At 39.5% G+C, this 22,460-nt stretch overlaps 1 protein-coding gene across 4 annotated transcripts in view; it reads left to right on the top strand.

The window, feature by feature from the left end:
- The window catches only part of dnah5 (dynein, axonemal, heavy chain 5), a 75,091-nt gene that overhangs the window by 18,770 nt on the left and 33,861 nt on the right, over positions 1 to 22,460 (top strand). For all 4 annotated transcript variants that reach the window (XM_069536568.1, XM_069536570.1, XM_069536569.1 and 1 more), the window contains 39 exons: positions 210 to 290; positions 595 to 685; positions 987 to 1,132; positions 1,858 to 2,035; positions 2,265 to 2,510; positions 2,814 to 3,007; positions 3,369 to 3,462; positions 4,088 to 4,230; positions 4,377 to 4,453; positions 4,559 to 4,683; positions 4,857 to 5,092; positions 5,247 to 5,465; positions 5,669 to 5,731; positions 5,954 to 6,192; positions 6,845 to 6,992; positions 7,127 to 7,219; positions 7,530 to 7,729; positions 7,847 to 8,000; positions 8,347 to 8,510; positions 8,737 to 8,893; positions 9,196 to 9,408; positions 9,530 to 9,754; positions 10,295 to 10,467; positions 11,431 to 11,501; positions 11,738 to 11,845; positions 12,034 to 12,221; positions 13,074 to 13,268; positions 13,812 to 13,946; positions 14,234 to 14,341; positions 14,816 to 14,969; positions 15,689 to 15,835; positions 17,595 to 17,836; positions 18,224 to 18,400; positions 18,922 to 19,126; positions 19,347 to 19,489; positions 20,506 to 20,640; positions 20,970 to 21,092; positions 21,364 to 21,577; positions 21,752 to 21,975. In XM_069536568.1, coding sequence (XP_069392669.1) covers positions 210 to 290; positions 595 to 685; positions 987 to 1,132; positions 1,858 to 2,035; positions 2,265 to 2,510; positions 2,814 to 3,007; positions 3,369 to 3,462; positions 4,088 to 4,230; positions 4,377 to 4,453; positions 4,559 to 4,683; positions 4,857 to 5,092; positions 5,247 to 5,465; positions 5,669 to 5,731; positions 5,954 to 6,192; positions 6,845 to 6,992; positions 7,127 to 7,219; positions 7,530 to 7,729; positions 7,847 to 8,000; positions 8,347 to 8,510; positions 8,737 to 8,893; positions 9,196 to 9,408; positions 9,530 to 9,754; positions 10,295 to 10,467; positions 11,431 to 11,501; positions 11,738 to 11,845; positions 12,034 to 12,221; positions 13,074 to 13,268; positions 13,812 to 13,946; positions 14,234 to 14,341; positions 14,816 to 14,969; positions 15,689 to 15,835; positions 17,595 to 17,836; positions 18,224 to 18,400; positions 18,922 to 19,126; positions 19,347 to 19,489; positions 20,506 to 20,640; positions 20,970 to 21,092; positions 21,364 to 21,577; positions 21,752 to 21,975 — 6,228 coding nt within the window. The remainder of the gene's footprint in view (positions 1 to 209; positions 291 to 594; positions 686 to 986; positions 1,133 to 1,857; positions 2,036 to 2,264; positions 2,511 to 2,813; positions 3,008 to 3,368; positions 3,463 to 4,087; positions 4,231 to 4,376; positions 4,454 to 4,558; positions 4,684 to 4,856; positions 5,093 to 5,246; positions 5,466 to 5,668; positions 5,732 to 5,953; positions 6,193 to 6,844; positions 6,993 to 7,126; positions 7,220 to 7,529; positions 7,730 to 7,846; positions 8,001 to 8,346; positions 8,511 to 8,736; positions 8,894 to 9,195; positions 9,409 to 9,529; positions 9,755 to 10,294; positions 10,468 to 11,430; positions 11,502 to 11,737; positions 11,846 to 12,033; positions 12,222 to 13,073; positions 13,269 to 13,811; positions 13,947 to 14,233; positions 14,342 to 14,815; positions 14,970 to 15,688; positions 15,836 to 17,594; positions 17,837 to 18,223; positions 18,401 to 18,921; positions 19,127 to 19,346; positions 19,490 to 20,505; positions 20,641 to 20,969; positions 21,093 to 21,363; positions 21,578 to 21,751; positions 21,976 to 22,460) is intronic.

Genomic DNA, 22,460 nt, shown 5'->3' with positions numbered 1-22,460 from the left:
AATGTGCAAATACACACAATGTAAAGGAGCAACTTGTAGTACATTTTGTCATATTTACATTAGAAATCCAGAGATCTAATAACAGTGTAGGGAGCAGTAGAGAAGGACATAACTATTGTCAAGAAGGTTTATATTGTACCATCAGTATTCATCATTTCAACAATGATGTGAATGAATACACAAACTCAATGAATTTCTTTCCCCTGCAGTTTATGTTGAGTGAGAACACCAGAGTGCGGGCTAAGATCCAGAGTTCTTTTAAACAGCTGGCCATGCCACATGTAGCTAAGGTAAGAAGCGGTTATGATATAATTCCTGATTATTTTGAATTAAAGCTAATATCCTGCATGTTACTTATTAATTAGTTTTTCGGATACTCGTATTGATAATTGTATGAATTCAATTTCAGTCGGAATTTCTAAAGTACACATATATGAACGTAATCTTACTTACAAACGAACAAACAAAGGAACATTATACAGACAGGAGTGAAAACATTTGCTGTGGTGATTGGTGTTTATGTGACATACAAATGTATGACAAAATGAGACTGACTGTCCAAAGAGCATCACTGTACATCTTTAAACCTTTTAGGTGGATGAGGCTATACAACCAGGTCTGATCTCCCTCAGCTGGAGATCTCTGAACATAGACAAGTACCTCAGCCGCGTCGACAAGACTTTGGGTAAGAAAAGAACTGCAGAAGTCACATTGTGCCACATGATAACGAATGAGACCTCCTGCAACTGTCAGCATATGTTTCAATTAACAGTAATGCATTCATCATGTACCTGCTGTTTGTGTGTTTTATATCTTGCCCCTCTCTACATTCCACACTTTCTGGTGCTGATCTTTCTCTAGCACAATTTCTCCCTCTTCCACCTCACTCTCCCCTTCCCACCCTCCAGTGCTTGCCATCTTTAGTCAGACCCTCCACTTCTGTCAGACCATGTCCCTCTCTTATTCTTTTTTTCCTGTGTCCCTAGTCGACCTGGAGCTGTTAATTGACAGGGTGAACGACTTGGTGGAGTTTAGGATAAATGCAGTGCTGCAGGAGATGAGTAGCGCCACGCTGTGTGACCTGCCAGAGGATGAACCATTCACCTGTGAGGAGTTTGTGAAGACCACCAGGGTAAATAAATACATACTTTTCAAATAAAATAACTTCAGTAGTGTATAGCTGTAGTTTAAGCAACCCCCACTCCAGATTTGAAAGATGCTAGGATTACATAAACATATGCAAATGGGTTTTCCAGGTTTTATTCAAATGTGTTGTCTAATGGCCTTTGCTTATATATGTATTGTGACACAGCTGAACAGTCAATGTTTCAGGATTTATTAATGTAATAGATCAAAACTGGGGAATTCCTGTATTACAGGGGTAAAGTACATAACACACTATACAAAATATGCGATAGGTGCTAAGTTATTACAACACAAGTTGTCAAGTGAATAGCACTGCAGAAAAAGTAGTATACTGTATTCTACAATGCTATGAATTACATATCGACCTTTGAGAATCCCCACCACTATGCCATGGGATATCCACTACTGTGTAGACATCACTGACACTAATTGAACATGACACAATTCGATTTTTTTGCCCAGGTAACTTCAGCATAGGTCTATTTTTAGACTTGACTTAAAGTGCATTCAAGATTTTGTATTTTTTTCACATTTTCATGAAATGAATTCAGTTTCTTTTGTACTCAGGGGGAAAATGACTTTTATTGCTATCTTTAGCAATAAAATATTTAGCAATATTTATTGCTTATCCCTCCAGCATATGCTATGCTGCAGTGCACTGGCTTTATATGGGATATTTAATGTATATGTCTGATTTGCATATGTGCACAGAACCTCTGCATAAAACAAGCCCAGAATCTCAACACTAAGAGCTCACTGGTGGAGGAGGCTGCTAATGATCTGATCAACATGCTGCTGGAGTTCGACCACAATCAGAGTGATATGATGGAAAAAGTTGAGGAGGAAAGCTGCACCGAGAGCAAGACCACGGAGCACATGGACAGCGAAGGTATTCTAACCTCAGATAGAATAGGATAAGAAAAAATTAGACAAAGTTGCAATGAGAAAAAGAAAGAAGGTTAATGTCAAACAGCCCATCACTACAGACGCATGGATGAAATAGAAAAGTCAAAACTAGTAGGCTTTTGGTTACTTCACATTTGTAGAGCCTCATCAAGGAGAACTATAAGTCAGTGCATTCATTTTTAACGAGAAATGTGTCACCTCCTTCATCGTAGGTGAAGATGAGGGCCAGCAATTCTCTCGAAACACTTTGCTCCCTACTGCCAGCACTGGCCCCCCCTCTCCTTTGGGAAGGAAGAAGAAGAAGAAGAGGGATCTGATGGAAGTGATGGAGGAAGAAGCCCAGGAGCTCCTCTCCCACTTCAACCACCTCAATGTGGATGCCTTGCTAAGACTGACACGCAACACCCTGGAGATGCTACGCTTGCGCCTCCAAGACTCCCCACTCAAGCATTTCAAGGGTGGGTCAGCACTTTGCATTTACAGTAAAAATACTACTAAGCTTAATTTAATCATAACCCTGGACTTGGGGTATAAACTTGCTTTGGAAAGACACAAAAGTAGCAGATAATAAAATAATGTTGAATGGATGGCCAGCATCAGCATTATATTTCTAACTGTAAAGATGGCTGTGGCCACTAACTTCATATAAGACATTGTAAATTCTAAATTATCTGGTTGATGTTAGCCCTTTCTGTCTACTTAGCTACTAAAATTAATCAAATTATATTGTATTTGAGCTTCTCTACTTTATCCCCCTGTAGCTGAGACAGAATCACACAGAGACAAAAGCAGCAGTCCGACGGCAATCATCCAAGTCAATGCGACCCTCTCCATCCCTAACATTGCAACAGTTCCAGCTCTGAGGGAGGTTCAGAAGGCTTTAAACCTGGCTGTCGAGTGTGTGGTCAGCGTCAGCAAAGGAATCAGCCAGTGGAGCAAAGAGAGGATTTCCAAGGTTTGATTTAATGAGTGTTGGATTTAGTGCGGCTGGTGGTGCAATGGTTAGCATGGTCAGCTCATGGTTTTAGGTTTGAATACAGGTTTTTTGTATCATAGTAGTATAATAGAATATTGTGTATAATAGGCTATAATATAGACTTTTGTATAGAGACTGCATTTTTTTTGTATAGGCGATCTGTACAGAGTGTACCCAACCTTTTGCCCAATGCCAGCTAGGTTATAGCTTCATCCTCCCTGTGACCTTACTAAAACTAATTTATGATTATTTTACTTTTCTGAACTGATAACCTAATGATCCTGTATGTCTGCTAAACAAACCTTGAGATGTTCCCTGAACTCTGTTTTCCCTTTTGCAGAGAAAGATGAGTGAAAGACGGATGGCGGCCCTGAAACGAGACGGTTCTGAGAGTGACTCAGAGGACGGAGTGACAACGTACAGGAGCCTGGCTGGTATGAGATGATATGAAACTTTACTAACACTTTAATAACTTAACTGCTTGTCTATTTGGACTTAAAGAGTCATTCATCCATATTGTTTCTAACATGCAGACCAGAACACAGATCATTAGTCACTGCACCACACTCAGTTGATAATCAGATCTCTTCACAGCTCAGCAGAGCAAAGCCACATCTGACTGAGAGCAGACAGTCATACTGATAGAAGGGACATGAATGTGTCAGTGGCTTTGGAAGGAAGACATTTAAACAAGAGATTTCTTTAATCACCCGCACAGATCAGCTCTTTCAGTCACATTCAACTAAACTAATAGAGCTAATGGAGTAAAATAGATAAGAAAATTGACGCATGATTGATTTGCTGAAATTAAATATGTTCTAAAGATGCACTTTAGAATTAATAATTCTTTATCTAAAAACCTTCAATGTTTTTTTGTCGAATAAGATTTATAAATCATCCACTGATATAACAAACATATGAACAGGGTTACACAACAAGCAAAAAAATGTTTGTATAAGAAACAATTTTTACAAGATTCCAATACTCTCTGAACAATCCTTCAAAGATAGCTGATTATACAGGGAAGATTTAAGATTCTATTTTCCTAACTCTTTTCAGACGGCAGCACCTCAGACATTTCAGCATCGGTGAATCAAGCCATCCCCTTCCAGGCCAAAAACTTCTACAAGAGTGTGTCTGAGAACAAGGACATAGTCAAACTGGTGACTTTTCTCAGTACCTCTGTCATCTCCGCCAAAAAGGTACATGCTCTTTCATTCTAGGAGATTACATGATGCACTCATCTAGGATTGGAAAAACATGAACAAATCAAAATCATAATTTTGCCCAAAATGTTTAGTCCATGTCTCTCATTTCCTAAATAACTCCTGCTTTTGTTAATGTGCAGGACGTGAAGATGGCTCTGGATGGTTTTAGCCGTTTCCATCACATCTGGAGAGAGGATCGTGAAGAGTCCATGCAGAAGTATGATAATCTAAATTGTTATCACTGTTTTAGAGAACTTTTTTAATGCATGAAGTTACTCCCATTGAACACAACACAAACCATCACAACTATGTTTTTTTTCAGATTTGTCCAGGGCAGTCCCTTGCTGTCAGACTTTGAGAACCAGATTGTTTTCTATCGAGACCTGGAGCTGGAGATTAACTCGGAACCAGAATTAATCACCGTCAGAGCTTTGGCTCTATCCACAGGTTAGAATGAGTTAGTGTTACTAGCTCTCTTTGGTACCTATAACATCAATACCTTGCTTCCAGACAACACAACATGCTCAATTCCTTCTTTATAGTAAAGTTGTCTAAAGAAACACAAACAAGAAATGTAAACTGGATGCTTACAGCTGCTCACTTCTGTTTCTTTTTACTAGCGGACTTGAAGCTGTCACTCACCGTTGAAACCAAGAACTGGATGGTGGATTATGGACGGTACTGTAACAAGAAGTATCGCTCAGAGATGGAGCAGATCTTTGCCTTTGTAGATGAAGCTGGAAAGAAACTGAATAGAAAGATAAAAGACCTGGATGATTTTCGCATCGCCATGGCATCACTCAAGGATATCAGAGAGCAGCATTCATCTATTGATTCTCAACTTGGACCCATTGAGGTACAGTAAAGATAAATAGATAAATATATCTTAGACTTCAATTTAGCTGCTTTTCCTGTTTTCCCGTTGTTGTAAACAAACAAATATGGCGCACTTCATGTATGATTTGCATTTGTGGCTGCCAGATTTGAGCATCTTTCTTCTCTCTCCACAGGAGTCTTACGCCATGCTTCATAAATATAATCTGTCAGTGCCAAAAGAAGAGTCTGATAAGGTGGACTCGATGCGGTACGCCTGGGAAAAGCTGTTGTCCCGGAGCACAGACGTACAGAACGAGCTGGTGGACCTGCAGCCAACCTTCAAAGACGAGCTCCTCAGCAACGTAGAAACCTTCCTGGTAGACTGTCAACACTTTTACCAGGAATATGATGAGGTAGGAGCAAGAAGGAAGGAAAAAGGGGCAAGAAAATGCAAGAAAGAAGTGCTCAACACTCAGCACTCATTTGCAGCCACCTACAATATTGGGCTAATTACCCATCAAGCTGTTTGTTTTAATTATAGCACATAATTATTGTGGCTTGATTAAGCCTTAGTTCAGCAACAGCTGACTAAAATAACTTTTCTTCTCTGCTACAGGATGGCCCTATGGTGGTGGGGCTCGCTCCCCAGGATGCCAGTGATAGGCTCATCATGTTCCAGGTTTGTTATTGATGACCTGATTTGTTAATATGGAGAATGCATAAGTTTGGGTGTTTTTAATTTAGATTTTTCATAATTGTTTTAATTTGAGTGTATGCATAAACAATTACTCTAAATTTATAATGTCTGAAAAGAAACATAGCTGCTAACCTAGATTATTTTATATGATTGTTATATTTAACACTATTCAACTTGGTATTTTGTGACCATTCTTTTCTATAGAATCGATTTGACAACCTACATAGAAGGTACATCACTTACACAAGTGGAGAGGAGTTGTTTGGGCTTCCCGTCACCGAGCATCCTCAGCTGTTGGAGATCAAGAAGCAACTGGCTCTGCTTCATAAGCTGTATGGCCTTTACAACAATGTCATTGAGACAGTCAATGGTTACTATGATATCCTCTGGGCTGACATCGACATTGAAAAGATCAACAGTGAGCTGCTGGACTTTCAGACAAGGTGAGTTCATTTCCTATGACATTAATTTTAATGTGACACCTTTAAGTAAATCAAACTGATACCAATGTTGTGCTTACTTGATCTAAACTCTAAGTTTCACCCTGCTATAGATTAAACAGATATCCACTAATGTATTTCATTGATTAAACTGAAAAAGGTGTTTTTTACAACACTTTCATCATGTTGCCATAGAAAGTGGACAACCATACAAAGATCTGTTCACAGGAAAATGAAACTCAAAGAAACTCAGATGAACTGATAGAATTTCTGTCCTTCATCTGAGCGTCACCACTTTTCAGGCCTAATTAAGCATTGCATGAATGCTGTAAAAGATTTCAGTTCCACCATCTCCATTTATGTTTATCTTTGCACTCTGACCACTACAAACATTTATTTTTTCTGCACGTCACAGAGAATTTGCACAAGTTATAGCTTGCCATCAAATAGAAAAATGTTTTTTAATTAATATATCTCCACGTTTCTGTTCTCGTGACAGTATGAATGCAGCTGAAGGTTTTAAGCAAATAGCAATCACAAGGGGAATATGAGTTGGAAGAAGACCATCAGTTTAGAAGTTTTACCTTTGCACTGGTTACGCTGTGTCTCAGCAGAATGCAACATTAATCACTTTTGTTGACTTTTTAACTTCCAGGTGTCGTAAGCTACCTCGCGCTCTGAAGGACTGGCAGGCCTTTTTGGACCTGAACAAAACAATTGATGACTTCAGTGAGTGCTGCCCCCTGCTGGAACACATGACCAACAAGGCAATGATGGCGCGCCACTGGAATAGAATTACAGAGGTCAGAGAAACAAGGCCACCTGAGGCCACTGACATAACACCACATTTACCAATTATTCTGATTCAATAGTTATGAGTAAGATAATACTAATTGGCATTGTGTTGACATTTGGTTTTTTCTGGTGTTGTGAGCAGGTGACTGGACATACCTTTGAGGTGGAATCTGATACATTCAAGCTTCGTAACATTATGGAGGCTCCTCTGCTCAAGTATAAAGAGGAGATTGAGGTAAGAGTGAACAGCCACAACAGTTATAAAAATAACCTTATTTTGCGGATGAACATAGTATAAGTACACATGTATACCATTCAGAGTAGATTCATTACATTACTGTATTATATTACAGTATCTTATTAACATTGCTTTAATTTTCTGTTTGATGAATTGTACAGACAGCATGTACTTTCTTGTGGTCATCATTGATAATTAACATTTCTCACTGCCTGTATTATTGATACTACAGTGCTAAAGTCCTGGCCTTTTGCCACTATCACTGGTATTGCTAATGTTTCATCAAATTTGTCTATTTCTTACACAGGATATCTGCATCGGTGCAGTGAAGGAGAGGGATATTGAGCAGAAACTGAAACAGGTGATTGCTGAATGGGACAGCAAGACCTTTATGTTTGCCAACTTTAAGACCCGTGGAGAACTGCTGCTGAGAGGAGACAGCACATCAGAGATCATTGCCAGCATGGAGGACAGCCTGATGGTCCTGGCGTCTCTAATGAGCAACAGGTATGTCCCTATTAAAACTCCTTATCGATAGTGTGTATGTTACAGTGACCGCACAAGCTGTGTGTGGTGTAATGTAAAGTTGATTTATTTTATTTATTAACCTGTTTCATTTCCCAGGTACAACGTTCCATATAAAGTCCAGATACAAAAGTGGGTACAGAATCTTTCCAACACCACTGGCATCATTGAAAACTGGGTAACCGTTCAGAACCTTTGGATTTACCTGGAGGCTGTGTTTGTGGGGGGAGACATCGCCAAACAGATGCCCAAGGTACAGTACATCACAATGAATTATTAATGTAATTAATGAGTGGTGAGTGAAATGACATATTTATCATTTAATCAGTATTTTAATCCAATATTTAGCCTTATTTGTGGTGAGGAGTGGAGACAACATATTATAGAAACAGCTACATGTCATTTTTTGTATAATTACTGTTAATAAAGTCCTTGTGGCTTTACAGTCCTATTAGTCTTTAATTTCAATTTTCAGTTACTCTGTAGTTCATGACCTAATGTACCACATAAATATCTGACAGTAAATTGTAGTGTAGTGGATTTATTCATAATGCAACTGGACTTAGAAAATGATCAAATATTCCTTAACTCTATTTTAGGAAGCAAAACGTTTCTCAAACATCGACAAATCCTGGGTGAAGATAATGACGCGAGCCCATGAGATGCCCATTGTCGTGCAGTCATGTGTGGGAGATGAGACCATGGGACAGCTGCTTCCTCACCTCTTTGAACAGCTGGAGATTTGCCAGAAGTCACTTACAGGGTAAGTATGAAGTACTAAAATGAATTGTATGAAACCAAAATCATTGTCATCTACATCACATATCAAATGTGTGAATATTTCAAACTTTATTCAAAATGCAAAGTACTTTTAAAAACTTGTCATAAGAAAAAGATGTATTTTTACTGGTGTGATGCCAGCAGTTTTTCAAACACAAGCTGCTTTAAGAAAGACTACTATAACATTTTCTTTTCATGTTGTCAAACAGCTATTTGGAGAACAAGCGTCTACAGTTTCCTCGTTTCTTCTTTGTCTCTGACCCTGCTCTGCTCGAGATCCTGGGCCAGGCTTCCGACTCCCACACTATCCAGGCCCACCTTCTCAACGTCTTCGACAACATTAAAAGTGTCCAATTCCATGAAAAGGTGAATTTTTTCATTTAGCTGCTTACAGTGATTCATTGTTCCTATTAGTCATTATGTCTTTTAATTTGTCAGTGTCACAGAACAATGGCATCTTTCAAACCCTCTGACAAGAGAACTGAAACATCTAAAAATAACAAAGCAATTGCATCGGGCGGAATACAAAACAAGCACATACATTTGAACAGACTAATCAGAAAAGTGTAGACTTACATACAATCATAACATATTTCATCATATTATTTCCCTTAAAAAGATATAGAATCATGTGTCAGTCTAATCATTCAATGTGTCATCTTTCCCAGGTATATGACCGTATCCTGGCTATATCATCACGGGAGGAAGAGACTGTGGAACTAGATCGTCCTATCACAGCAGAGGGGAATGTAGAGGTTTGGCTCAGTGGTCTGCTAAACGAATCCCAGAGGTCTTTGCACTTGGTGATCCGACAGGCTGCCATGGCCATCCAAGAGCCCGACTTCCAGCTCATCGAATTCCTAAACTCCTTCCCCGCTCAGGTAGGTCATAGTTGGATTCAAACTAACACTAACATTAACACACACGGACCATACTCTTTGGTTGTTGACCTAGGGCTGCATACTGAGAAGAAAACATATTGAAATTTTGTTTTTGATCAAGGTGGGTCTGCTAGGCATTCAAATGCTATGGACAAAAGACGCTGAAGAGGCTCTGACCAACGCCAGAAGCGATCGCCGCATCATGGCCAAAACCAACCAGCTCTTCCTGGACCTGCTCAACACTCTGATTGACATGACCACAAAAGACCTGACGGCAGTAGAGAGGGTTAAGTACGAGACCCTCATCACCATTCATGTCCACCAGAGGGATATATTTGACGAGCTGGTGAGTATGCTGTTTCTACCAAAGGGTCCTACAAGTCCCCCCACTCAAGATAACAGCATCTGTTAGACCGCAATTGATAATTAGGGTTGAGGTGTCAGAATATACACCAAAAGGGGATCCTGCAGAAAGTAATGGAATAAAAAGACATAACTTAAAGAGCCTTATATTAGCTACATGTTTTAAAAGAGGGAATTCAGAAGAGCTGTTCATTTTATGACAAGAACCCCCCCCCCCCCCCCCTCATTCCCTCTTTACTTGCTTCTGAACTTCTTTCTACCTGTAACCTTCCTGTCACTTCAACCCTCCCATACCTCCTGTCCCTCCACCAATTCACCCCTCTTTCTTCCTGCTTTTATCTCTTACCTCACATCATCTCCCGAACGATGCCCTTCAATTTCCACACTTGCCATCCTCCCTCTCCCCTTGTTTTCAACCTTTTATCTTTATCATCTTCTCTCTCATTCTGCCTCCCCCACCTCTTTCTCTCTCCTCTTCGTTTCTACTCCTTTGTCGCCCTAACCCCTTACTCTCCTCCCCCAGTGCCAACTGAATGTCAAAAGCCCCAGCGACTTTGACTGGCTGAAGCAGTGCCGTTTCTACTTCAATGAGGACTCCGACCAGATGATCATCAACATCACAGATGTGGCCTTCATCTACCAGAATGAATTCTTGGGCTGCACTGACAGGCTTGTCATAACACCACTGACTGACAGGTAGAGGCCTCTTACATGAGGGCACACACTCATACACACGCTCATGAAGGCAGAGATAAAATGGTTAGAAGTGTTGTACTGACCAGCAGGCAATATCAAATGATAAACAGACACGGGCACACACCCATGATTAAAATAAAAAATCAAACAATACAGTGCAACATTCAGATACAATACAAAGCCACAGATATGCTAAATCACACAAGATACAGTGGAATGAGCACAATTTGGTTTGCTTTAAATCAGGTTGTATTTAAGATTTAGGTGAAAGGGATTGATTGGCAGAAATTGAATGTAGAATAATCCTCATGATGTTTTCACTAGTTTGTTTCATCTAAAAATTGTATGAATTGTAGTTTTCTATAGCCCAGAAAAGGCCCTTTATATTTAAATACTTTATATTTACATCAAGGGGGTCCTCTCTATGGAGGCCGACATTTTTTTACATTAGTCTAGACTGAACAAACTTAACACCTTTTGAGTTTTTATGACAACTGAAGCTACCACAGTTTCTTTTTCATGTATATATACAGTGACTTGATTGTCTCTGTGCTGCACCTTATACATAGATGGCATTCAGGATGAATGACAAGGATCCAGTTACATGTTCTTTGGCATGATAGAGGCAAAACTAGACATTTACATTTTTCATAGATCAGAAGAAAAGAGGGAAGTATCCACAGCAACTGCAAGGCACTTTATTGAAATTACAGATTCAGTGAAAGCACAGTCTTTAGCAAGAAGGCCAGGGTCAGGCCTCAGAGACAGTCATCAGAAGGGTTTTGGAACAAGACCAGCTTCAGAGGCAGCATTCTCCTGCTGTGCTCTGACCTCCTGCCTCCCTCTTGAGAATCATATCACATTAGCTTTATTGTGAGATAGATTGAATGTGAGGGGAATGGAAACATCTTTGTGGGAAAGATAAACTCTTCACCTTGTGTGTGTGTCTCTCTCTTTGCTCAGGTGCTACATCACCATAGCCCAGGCTCTTGGTATGAGTATGGGTGGAGCCCCAGCTGGTCCAGCAGGAACAGGTAGGACTGTAAAATCTATTTAGACACATGACACAATTTCTTCCGATATATGATAAGATAATTTTCCAACAAACAAGCAGAAGTTAAAGGGCAGAATCCATTTTTGGTGGAATTCTGCAAAGAGGATTTATAAGTTGATCCCACAGGATTTCAGATGAGATTAATTGGTTTTCTTTCAGCACTTAAACATTAGGCACTTTGTCTCAGGATGTAAAAAAATGCCTTTTCTTTATCAGGCAAGACTGAGACCGTAAAAGATATGGGTCGCTGTCTGGGGAAGTACGTCGTTGTCTTCAACTGTTCCGACCAGATGGACTTCAGAGGCTTGGGAAGGATATTCAAAGGTAAAAGTCACAAAGCAAATTGATGCAATAATATTGTGCAAAAAGGTTATATTATTTTAGATAAAGCAGCACAAGAAAATGAAAGAACAAAACTGCTTCAAGCTAAGTTTGGTATGATTGATTTGAAGTATTTTTGGGGCGTTATATTTGATTACATAAATTGATAAATATACATGTCTGATTTCCAGGTCTCGCTCAGTCTGGTTCTTGGGGCTGTTTTGATGAGTTTAACCGCATTGACCTCCCAGTTCTGTCGGTGGCTGCTCAGCAGATTGCAATCGTCCTCAGCTGCAAGAAAGAACGTCGCAAAAACTTTGACTTCACAGATGGAGATAATGTGATGATGAACCCCGAGTTTGGCCTCTTCCTTACCATGGTCAGTGCTATGATGTAATGCTGTGTCGTGTTAGTTAAAGAAAGTTCCTAGTGAGATTTAATAAGATGGGTATATGAATATATGTACCTAAAGCTATTAGCTTATTAACTGGAGGTAAAAATATGATGATGCTGATTTTATTTCAAGCAAAAACAAATAATGCAATTTTATAAGATTTTATTTATGTGGTTAAATAGAGTCACCCTGTCTTACTTATCAAGCCAGTTCATACAATATTAAACACAGGGGTCTGCCTCTTTAATAAAGTTACCCAGTGTTCATTACCTCTCTCTTTATACAATAATAGTTAGATCTCTTTATCTCCCTGGCACAGTTGCCATCCCAAGGCAAGTCATTAAACAGAACAGTGCAATAATTCTCCTGTGTGGGGAGACGGGTCAGAGATCATGTGTGTGTGTGATAGAGAGAGAAACTAACACACACACACACACATACAGTATGTGCACAGAGACAGTAATCAAAGGCAGCCTTTGTGGAGAGGAAAGCCTGCGCTGTGTCCATAGAGCTTTGACTAGCTGAAGGATGGTGCAGCGAATTAAGTTTAATTATCTTCCAATATTAACTTAAGATTCCATGTAGTTTGTATTTTTATTTAATTATATCCATCATGAGTAAATACAAAGATACCCAGAAGGCAGTGTACATCTTTATATACTTGTACAGATTGCATACACTTTTTCTCCAATTTATTTCGATGTATTGAAATGTTAAAATTTGAGATTTAAAGGTTCTATGAAATATAATATGTAAATTAGACCTCCTTGTTATTACAAATGCATTTTTTTTATCTCCCCTTTCATTTATTCTAATATTTTCTTTTCCTGAATTTAGAACCCAGGTTATGCAGGTCGTCAGGAGCTGCCTGAGAACCTGAAGATCAACTTCCGCACCGTAGCCATGATGGTTCCTGACCGTCAGATCATTATCAGAGTGAAACTGGCCAGTTGTGGGTTTAAAGACAATATGGAGCTGGCCCGCAAGTTCTTCACCCTTTACAAGCTGTGTGAGGAGCAACTCTCCAAACAGGTAAACGGATGGTGGAGGTGTTATGTCCTTGTTTCACCTCACTATTTAAAGCATCACACTTGAAAAATTTTAAATAATCGCATTATGAGTGATTATAATGGGTAAAGGTAAATTGAAAAAACACATTTCTAAATGTATCATATTTTCATCAAAGTTAGCCTATAATTTCATCCCAACCTCTGGAAAGTTTGGTCTTTAGTTTTTTAGTTCAATCTGGAGCTGGAAAAGAGCTTTAAAACGATATGAGAACCATTTTTTGTGACCTATCTTAAAGAAGATTTGGCCAATCAGAGTTCCGCCAAAGAATTCAAAGTTAATCAGCTTTAATTACGATCCGAGACACATGCTTAATTTCGGCTCCATGGGTTTTTTTAATGTCCAAATCAGAATGTCAAATTTTATTAATATCGGTGACGGTCCAACTTGAAAGTGTTATAATTTCACACGGAATGATTGAGCTGTTATTGATGCCAACATAGATGTCTCATTGATATTGTGCTTATTTTGTATATCATTTTAAACAAATGTTCTTTGACTATCCAGGTTCACTACGACTTTGGTCTTAGGAACATCTTGTCAGTGCTGAGAACACTTGGAGCAGCCAAGCGAGCCAATCCCACTGACACGGAGTCCACCATCGTCATGAGGGTCCTCAGGGACATGAATCTCTCCAAATTGGTCAGTTTAGAATATTATAATACAAAAGAGCATTAAATAGATGATCTTGATATTGTAAAAGAAAAGAGAACAATCAAGCCAGTTTCTTTTTAAACATTTTCATGAGCAGAAATCTTGATAATAGCAAAAAGGAGCAAAATATTGTATTGATTACCCATAAAATAAGCATAACAGATCAGACCAGAATATGAGTATCATCAGATAGATTCAAGATTGATTATTCTCAACTATTATTTGTGACTTTTTTTGAACATGGGTCAATGTGTATGCATTTGTGTGTTTTTTAGATCGATGAGGACGAGCCGCTCTTCCTGTGCTTGATTGATGATCTCTTCCCAGGCATCCAACTTGATAAAGCAGGTTACCCTGAACTAGAGGCTGCCATCGACAAACAGGTAGGGGGGGAGTAATGGATTAGATTGTCTACATTTGTGAGGGAGAGAGGAGTAGCAGATAAACACAGTGGGATAGAGAGATGGAGGGGAGAGAGTGAAGGGCAGGAAAACGTAAGGACAAAGAAATACAGAGGCTGTAAAATTGGGCAAAAGACTAATGGACTGGCAGACTGTTGTATCTTTCATGTCGCTCTTAAACGCCTAAAGATAAAGCACCTAAAGGAATAGGAATATCCCATAAGAATGGTTTCGTTCACCATTTGTGAGGGATCTAAACTAAGTGGCTGAGGCATCCACAGTGCAGAGGAAGGACAATATACTGTAATACTCCTCTGCATTAATGTACTTTGTATCTGTGCGTTTATCATCTTAAAATGTGACCGACACTTTTTGTGATTCTGTCATAACGATGTAATTCCAGACCCTGTCACTGTTCTTAACTCTGTGCTCTAACTATTATTTTTGCTTCAACAGGTTGATGCAGCAGGTCTGATCAGTCACCCATCTTGGAAGCTGAAATTAATCCAGCTGTATGAGACTCAGACAGTCCGACATGGCATGATGGCCCTGGGGCCCAGTGGGGCTGGAAAGACGACTTGCATACACACGTTGATGAAAGCTATGACAGGTGGGATTATGTGCATGTTTTGGAATGAGCAGCATTGCGTCAGGTAGATGTGTGTATTCTTATCCATCACACAATACAATCAGGGAGGCATCTGATCTGTCCCAGGATAATTCTGCAATATCTGCATCGGATATTGACCCTAAACTTATAGCCGGAGTAATAACATCATTTCTTCAAAGAACAGTGTGTGGCCCTCACAGATGCTGTTCTCACCATCATTGAGTCAGTCTTAGATTACTTTAATATATAACATTATGGAAGATGCTAAGGAATCCTAATCTATCCACACACTAAAGGTTCTCTAAGATCCTTGGAACAACCTACATGAGAAGTACCTTTGAAAAACTGCAACCGGGGAGAATTGTTGCAGTTTTTTTCAAAGACAAGGGGTAGTCACACTAAATTTGAAGTCAGCTGATGATTTAAAAATGTTTCATGGCATTCGTTCTAAAATCATCCTCGCTTTATTTTTTCAAGTAAAAGAGATCTAGTGATAACTTGGCTGTTTGTTGAAACTCAAGTGTCCGTGGGCAAGAGAGGCAAAGACACCCAGAGAAGAAAAATCATCCTCTCTGCCCTTACCCTTAAAAGTGCTGTCTCACAAATCATTGTACAAGCTGTTGTTTTTTTTGAGAACACCGTTTTTCTCGTTGTTATGAACGTGATGCCTATGTTCCAAATACAAGTGTTAATGTCTCTAAACATGTTTCTTTTTCCAGAATGTGGCAAATTTCACAGAGAGATGCGCATGAACCCCAAAGCCATTACAGCCCCCCAGATGTTTGGTCGACTGGATGTGGCCACAAATGATTGGACTGACGGCATCTTCTCCACACTTTGGAGGAAAACACTGAGATCAAAGAAAGGTCAGAAAAGTTTCTTAAACTGCTTTGAGACATGCACTGAGCTGATAATCTGTGGGAATAAATATGTCCCAAGTTAGTTGCTGCAGTTTATCCGTCCAACCCGCTTATAAAAACTGGATAATGTCTGAATGAACCCATGTGAGAGTATGGCAGGAGATTACCACGAATGAGGGGACACCTTAGTGACGTTTCTACACATTGTCAGGAGCTTGTGGTGATAGGAACTGATGCTGGAGTCAATGAATTTTAAACAAAAACATCCCCATAGTGGAAATTATTATGTCACATCAAGCCGCCTCCCGCATTCTGCGCCACCCCTCGCCCGTATGCTCTGGAGATTTATGTTTTGTTGTGAAGGCAAACTGTTGAAAAAGCCCTGACCCCAATTTGCGCAGATTTTCCGGACTTCGTGTCTGAAAACGGCTTTGCTGCCAATATTGATTTATTTCTTAACGGTGGGATGAGATGACTTGTGATTATAAATTAATTTTTTTGGAAGCATGCTAACAGTTGTAAATAGTCAGTACTCAATCTTTAATGTGAATAACCCCATTAGCATCCTCCCTGCTAAGTTGATTTAATAGAGAGAGAGAGAAATTGAGAGAGAGCCCTGCCGAGTTACGAAATGATTCTTCAAACGATTCATTAGTGCGCCTGGTAATTTAGGCCTTCATTTGCATTTTTCTGTGAAAACTTTGGGAAAACCCGTTTTCTCCTACGTTGCAGAGAAGTTTAAATATCTCGGGACAAACTCGCATCCATAGTTCAAAGTAGCACCAACAGCTGTTTTATCTACCACTCAGTCCCGTGCCTACACGCTTCATCAAAAATGCATCAGTGCATTGGTATGAATATGCATTATGTGTGTTTGCTTTTATGTGTCAAAATATGCATCTGATGTATTCACTATCTATCCGCATGTTGTTTTGCATATCTGTTGAACATGTTGCACTCCATATGTTTGTATAAATTGCCTTTGTGTGGCTTGTTTCTTTGAGCCGATGGGAATCCGGTAAAGTGAAGCTAGATGGTGTGACATGATGTGAGTTGTGACAGGGCTGCAGCTCCTGAGCGAAATATCCTACAGGGGAAAAAAGAAGCCCAATGAAACTAGACTGCACTTGCTGTCATCTAGATGCAGCGATCTATTTTAGTGACAGTGTAGTAAATGTGGCTGATTGCTTGTGTACATGTGAGCCGTCGTATTAGTAACAAGTCATTGTGAGTCCGACCTGCTGGTTTAGTTTAGAATTCTAGGTCAGTGATTAAACAGCTATACTCATCTGCATTGGACCAAAGCAGCATACTTATATCACAGCAGCATGAACCAAATTCATTAATGACCAGCAGCTAGACTGTGTGATGTTTCACTGACAGTTAAAGTCGACCGTCATGTGTTTTGTGAATAGATAAGGTTTTTAATATTATTTAGCTCTTGTCCTACCTTGGGGTCTCTGGAACTGGTGAGGAAATACATTTCAATGTGTATACACTACTGCAAAATAATAACACAAGTAGTAATTTGGATATGGTTGAGCTATAGTCCATATAAGCACGACTGGATTTTGGACTCCCCTCTATGCAGACCCAGTAGTTCACTTGCCTTCTATTTTAACAAGAGCTGTTGTGTAACCTTTTCCATGCTCTTAATACATATTCAAAGGCCTTTTCATTCTGCTGAATAGCAAATTATAGGTCAAAGCAGTGGGTCATATCACATTCATAGAGAAAACAAATGCAATGTTTTTCTCTTTCTCAGGCGAGCACATCTGGATTGTCCTGGATGGGCCGGTCGATGCCATCTGGATCGAGAACCTGAACTCAGTGTTGGATGACAACAAAACTCTTACATTGGCGAATGGAGATCGTATACCCATGGCTCCCAACTGTAAGGTGGCTTTTGAGCCACATAATATCGACAACGCCTCTCCAGCTACTGTCTCTCGTAACGGCATGGTGTTCATGAGCTCCTCTGTCCTCGACTGGAGCCCTATACTAGAGGTGAATCATCTAATTTAAACCTTTTTGTTTACACCATTATGGAAAATAGAAGCTGCTTATGATCTAATTTGGTATGTTGTATGGTTTCTAGGTGACAATTCCTTGGCTACCTTTCTGAATTTCTGACTGAAGCGATCTCTATCTGCTAATCTTAAGTCTAAATTTAAAGTGCCGGAAATAGTCAAAAAAATTCCCAAATCATTCAAAAAGTAATTGCTGCAAGACAATTATGATCACTCAAAGGATTTAACATTTCTACTACATCCGATTACTACAGATAAACAACATATAACAGGGCAACAGAAGCTGTGTCCTGCTGTGCCGTGATGTTTGAAATGTATGTTATTCATGGAATCTTAACTACTGCAATGTGCTTGGTGCTTTCAGGGCTGGTTGAAGCAACGCTCCCCCCAGGAGGCAGAGGTGCTGAGGGACCTCTTCTCCTCCTCTTTCTCTCAGCTCTACCAGTTCAGCGTGCAGTCGCTGGAGACCAAGATGGACATGCTCGAGGCCTTTGTCATCAAGCAGTGCATCAACATGCTGCAGGGACTCATACCACCTAAGGTAGGGTTACAAGTCTTCTGGACAGAATGCACTTATAGATCATAAATAGAAGAATTAAAAAAAATTCTATCGCACTGGAAACAAAATTACTTTAGTAGAAAAAAAAAATGATTTACACCACTAGCAGAGCTATAAAATCCCTAATTATTCCCACTGTTTAAAATTAGGGTCTAAAAGCATTAATCAGCTGTAATGGATTCTTATAAAAAATACATTTTTCTTGTTTTAATGTGTTTGGTATTAGAACACTCATTACAACTGAAGTAATACTTAATTATAAATACATATATGATAAGAAAATAGTTTTTTTCTTGAGATGATAGTGTTGGAGGACCTGTGAAACGTTGCATTCACCTGTTGACACTACATGATATTTATTTTGTGTGAAATCTGGTGCAGCTTGATTGAATTTAAGGGGACTATTTATATCATTCGGGAGTACAACTCTTGATGTACTCCCGCCATCTGTTATATTTGGTCATTTCGATAGTCCTTGAATCAAGACGATTGTTACTCTACAGGAGCAGTGTGGTGACTTATCCAGAGAGCACTTGGAGCGTCTGTACGTGTTTGCCCTGATCTGGAGCACTGGAGCCTTGCTCGAACTGGATGACAGGAAGAAGATGGAGATGTGGCTCAGAAAGAACGACAGTATCCATCTGAACTTGCCAGACATTCCTAATGACAGCGAGAACCTCATGTTCGACTACAACGTCGCAGAAGATGGTATGCATGCACTGATGAACAGATTTTATCTCATGCAGAGTAGCTTTCTACCTGTTGACAGGTAGACGCATGATAGGTAGAGCAGGTGCACGTTTATCAAATCATACTGTGAAATGTGAAAATATTTCTCAAATTGGACCACAGTTTGGAAGTGTCATTTTTTGTGCCAATCTCTACAGCATGTATCTCTTTAACATCTGCTCATTTTTCCTTTTCTCAGGTCAGTGGACCCACTGGAGCACCAGAGTGGAGGAATATATTTATCCATCTGATATTACACCAGAGTACAGCTCTATCTTGGTCCCCAATGTGGACAATGTCAGAACAGACTTCCTAATTCAGACCATCGCCAAGCAGGGCAAGGTGAGGTCATGGACAAAGTTGTCACCATCTGTGTACTGCTTTGAAAATAATATATACTGTACACAAAGTCAGAATTTCATTCAAAAAGTCCAAATCCATGGGTTTCTTTGAAATTGTTTAAAATACATGTGTCATTTGTGTATTCATGATGTCTTTGCATGTTGTGTTTTATCAACTGAAGCACTGAATCATGATTCAAGTGACACATAACCTAAAATGAACTGTGAACAATAACGTACTATACACACATGTCCCTTTTTATAGATTATTTAAGCTTTATGATAAAACTTTAGACAGGATAGAGCCTTCGCTAAAACTCTACAACTAATCTCTATTCAGTGTATAAGGCTTTATGTATTCCTAGCCATGGATGGGTGGGCACACACACATGCACACATTTCAGATCGACAACATAGCTGCGTGGGTGGACCCAGCATGGCTCCATTAAATATGATGGTCAATACTCTACTTATTAGAGTATTGAGTATTAAAGTGGCCCATAAAATACTGCACCACATCACATTCACCATAATGTGTGTGTGTATTTGTGTGTATGTGCATGTATGTAGTGGTCATTCGTATTCATAATGCCAGTAGAGGAAAGTCAGGAGCATCTGTATGCTGGTGGTTTTAAGAAATAGCTTGTCAGAGAATGAGCTTTCTGGGTTAACAGGATTCACTATAAGAGTGACAACATGTGCAGGAAACCCACAAAAACCCACACACACACACACACACACACACACACACACACGCTCGCATGCACGCACGCACACACACGCACACACACACACACACACACAAACCAACTTATGACAAAACAGTGAACCAAAAAATGCCCAAAATAATCCCAGAAAAGGTTATTTATTTTAATTCATTTTGGTTACATGTTTATTTAGACATACTTTTATTGGGCATATGTAATTTCCCCAAGGCTGCTTGATTTACACCTGAATAACTGATGACTATTAATGACCATTTGCAATCACCTGATACAAATCTATTAATGTGTCTAGGCCGTTTTGCTGATTGGAGAGCAAGGAACAGCCAAGACTGTTATGATCAAGGGCTACATGTCGAAATACGATCCTGAGAGCCACATGGGCAAGAGCCTCAACTTCTCATCTGCTACGACACCGCTCATGTACCAGGTAGTACAAAACCATGTATTTACAATCCTGTTAATTAATATAGATTTAACAGCTCTTTGTGCTACTGCAGCTATATCTGAAGATAATATGTCATGGATTATTGTGAACTCGTGAACTAATGTTTATCGATATCTGGTGTGATGAATAAGGACGGCTGTAGGAAGGAACATGGTCTTTTGTCTGTACATGGCTAAGCTGCACATTGATCAAGCTGTTACAATGGATTATGTCAGAGTGGAACATAATAGATGTGACCTCTCTTTCTCTTGCGGTGGCTTTTTTGTTATGGTCTTTGTCACCATACTTGATTCTTTGCTCATTTTTTTCAGAGGACAATCGAGAGCTATGTGGACAAGAGGATGGGGAGCACTTATGGACCCCCAGCTGGGAGGAAAATGTCCATTTTTATAGATGATATCAACATGCCTATCATCAACGAGTGGGGAGACCAGGTTTGGGATCATTTTAGCATCATTAACAACATAAAATGAAAACACTTTTTTTTTTTACTTGAATAAATGATGGGGTTCTAACTTTGTCTTTACAGTCTGGAATACAAAATGATCATTTAAAGAACTTAATTCTATAAAGTTTAATTTTACACATTTGGTGAACTTATAAAGTTAATTAATGAAATTAAGTGATTATAGCAGGGGTAGAAGGAATACAAACAACAACAACACCTCTTCATGATATAAGTTATTTCGTTTTTACTCTTCATAGGTGACGAATGAGATTGTCCGGCAGCTGATGGAACAGAAGGGATTCTACAATCTGGAGAAACCGGGAGAGTTCACCAGTATTGTAGATGTTCAGTTCCTGGCAGCTATGATCCATCCAGGTGGAGGTCGTAATGACATCCCACAGAGACTGAAAAGGCAGTTCTCCATCTTCAACTGTACTCTGCCTTCCAATTCGTCCATAGACAAGATATTTGGTGGGTAAAAACAGTGTAACAGTGCAGTAGATTCATACTGATAGATGTATTACTACTAATACTATGGTGATACATGGACAGTTTCAATGAAAATCATGTTTGCAATTCAAGTAGTCCATTGTATGTTAATTTGTTTTTATACAGTTATGAATTAATAAATGTTGGCTTTTATAGGTGTGATTGGTGAGGGCCACTTCTGCGCTGAACGTGATTTCATCGAGGAGGTACGGATCCTCGTGCCCCGACTTGTGTCTGTGACCCGTCGTCTCTGGCAGATGACCAAGGCCAAGATGCTCCCGACACCTGCTAAGTTCCACTACATCTTCAACCTGAGGGACTTGTCCAGGGTCTGGCAAGGCATGCTCAATACCAGCGCTGAAGTGATCAACTCTGTCTCGGTAAGAAGACTAAAGAAGTGTTTACACTCACTTGAACACATGAACAAGGTTTTTTTGATAGCTTGACCTCTAATATGACATCTAATAGTAAAACATAGTTAACCTAGCTACATTTCTATTGGAGAAAACATGTTACTATTTTTTGAGGTTAACAATGATGTTATTCTTAATAGGCCTTCCCTTAGTCCTTACATAATAGTATAATTCAAATACGCCAGCCTCAAATTTATGCTGCTTCTTATAAATGCAGGTCTTACCGCTACTACACTGAGGCAGTGCTTCAGCCTGATTGATCTCATTTTGTGTGTGTAGGCGAAGGACAAGATTTTGGGGCCAAAAGCCTTCTGATCTATGTTTCTAGTTTGTCCAGTCATATTCGAGCAGGCTTTGGTTGAACTTCTGGTATTGTAAGCCCAACTTTTTGCTGAGGTGGCCAACACCTTGTTGTTTTGTGGCCTCACTGAATAATTAACTATAATGAAATA

This window comes from Paralichthys olivaceus, chromosome 13 (assembly GCF_024713975.1).
Source record: "Paralichthys olivaceus isolate ysfri-2021 chromosome 13, ASM2471397v2, whole genome shotgun sequence".
In the NCBI taxonomy this organism is placed as follows: domain Eukaryota; kingdom Metazoa; phylum Chordata; class Actinopteri; order Pleuronectiformes; family Paralichthyidae; genus Paralichthys; species Paralichthys olivaceus.
Note: the sequence above shows the minus strand (reverse complement) of the source record. Positions and strands in the feature narration are given on the sequence as shown.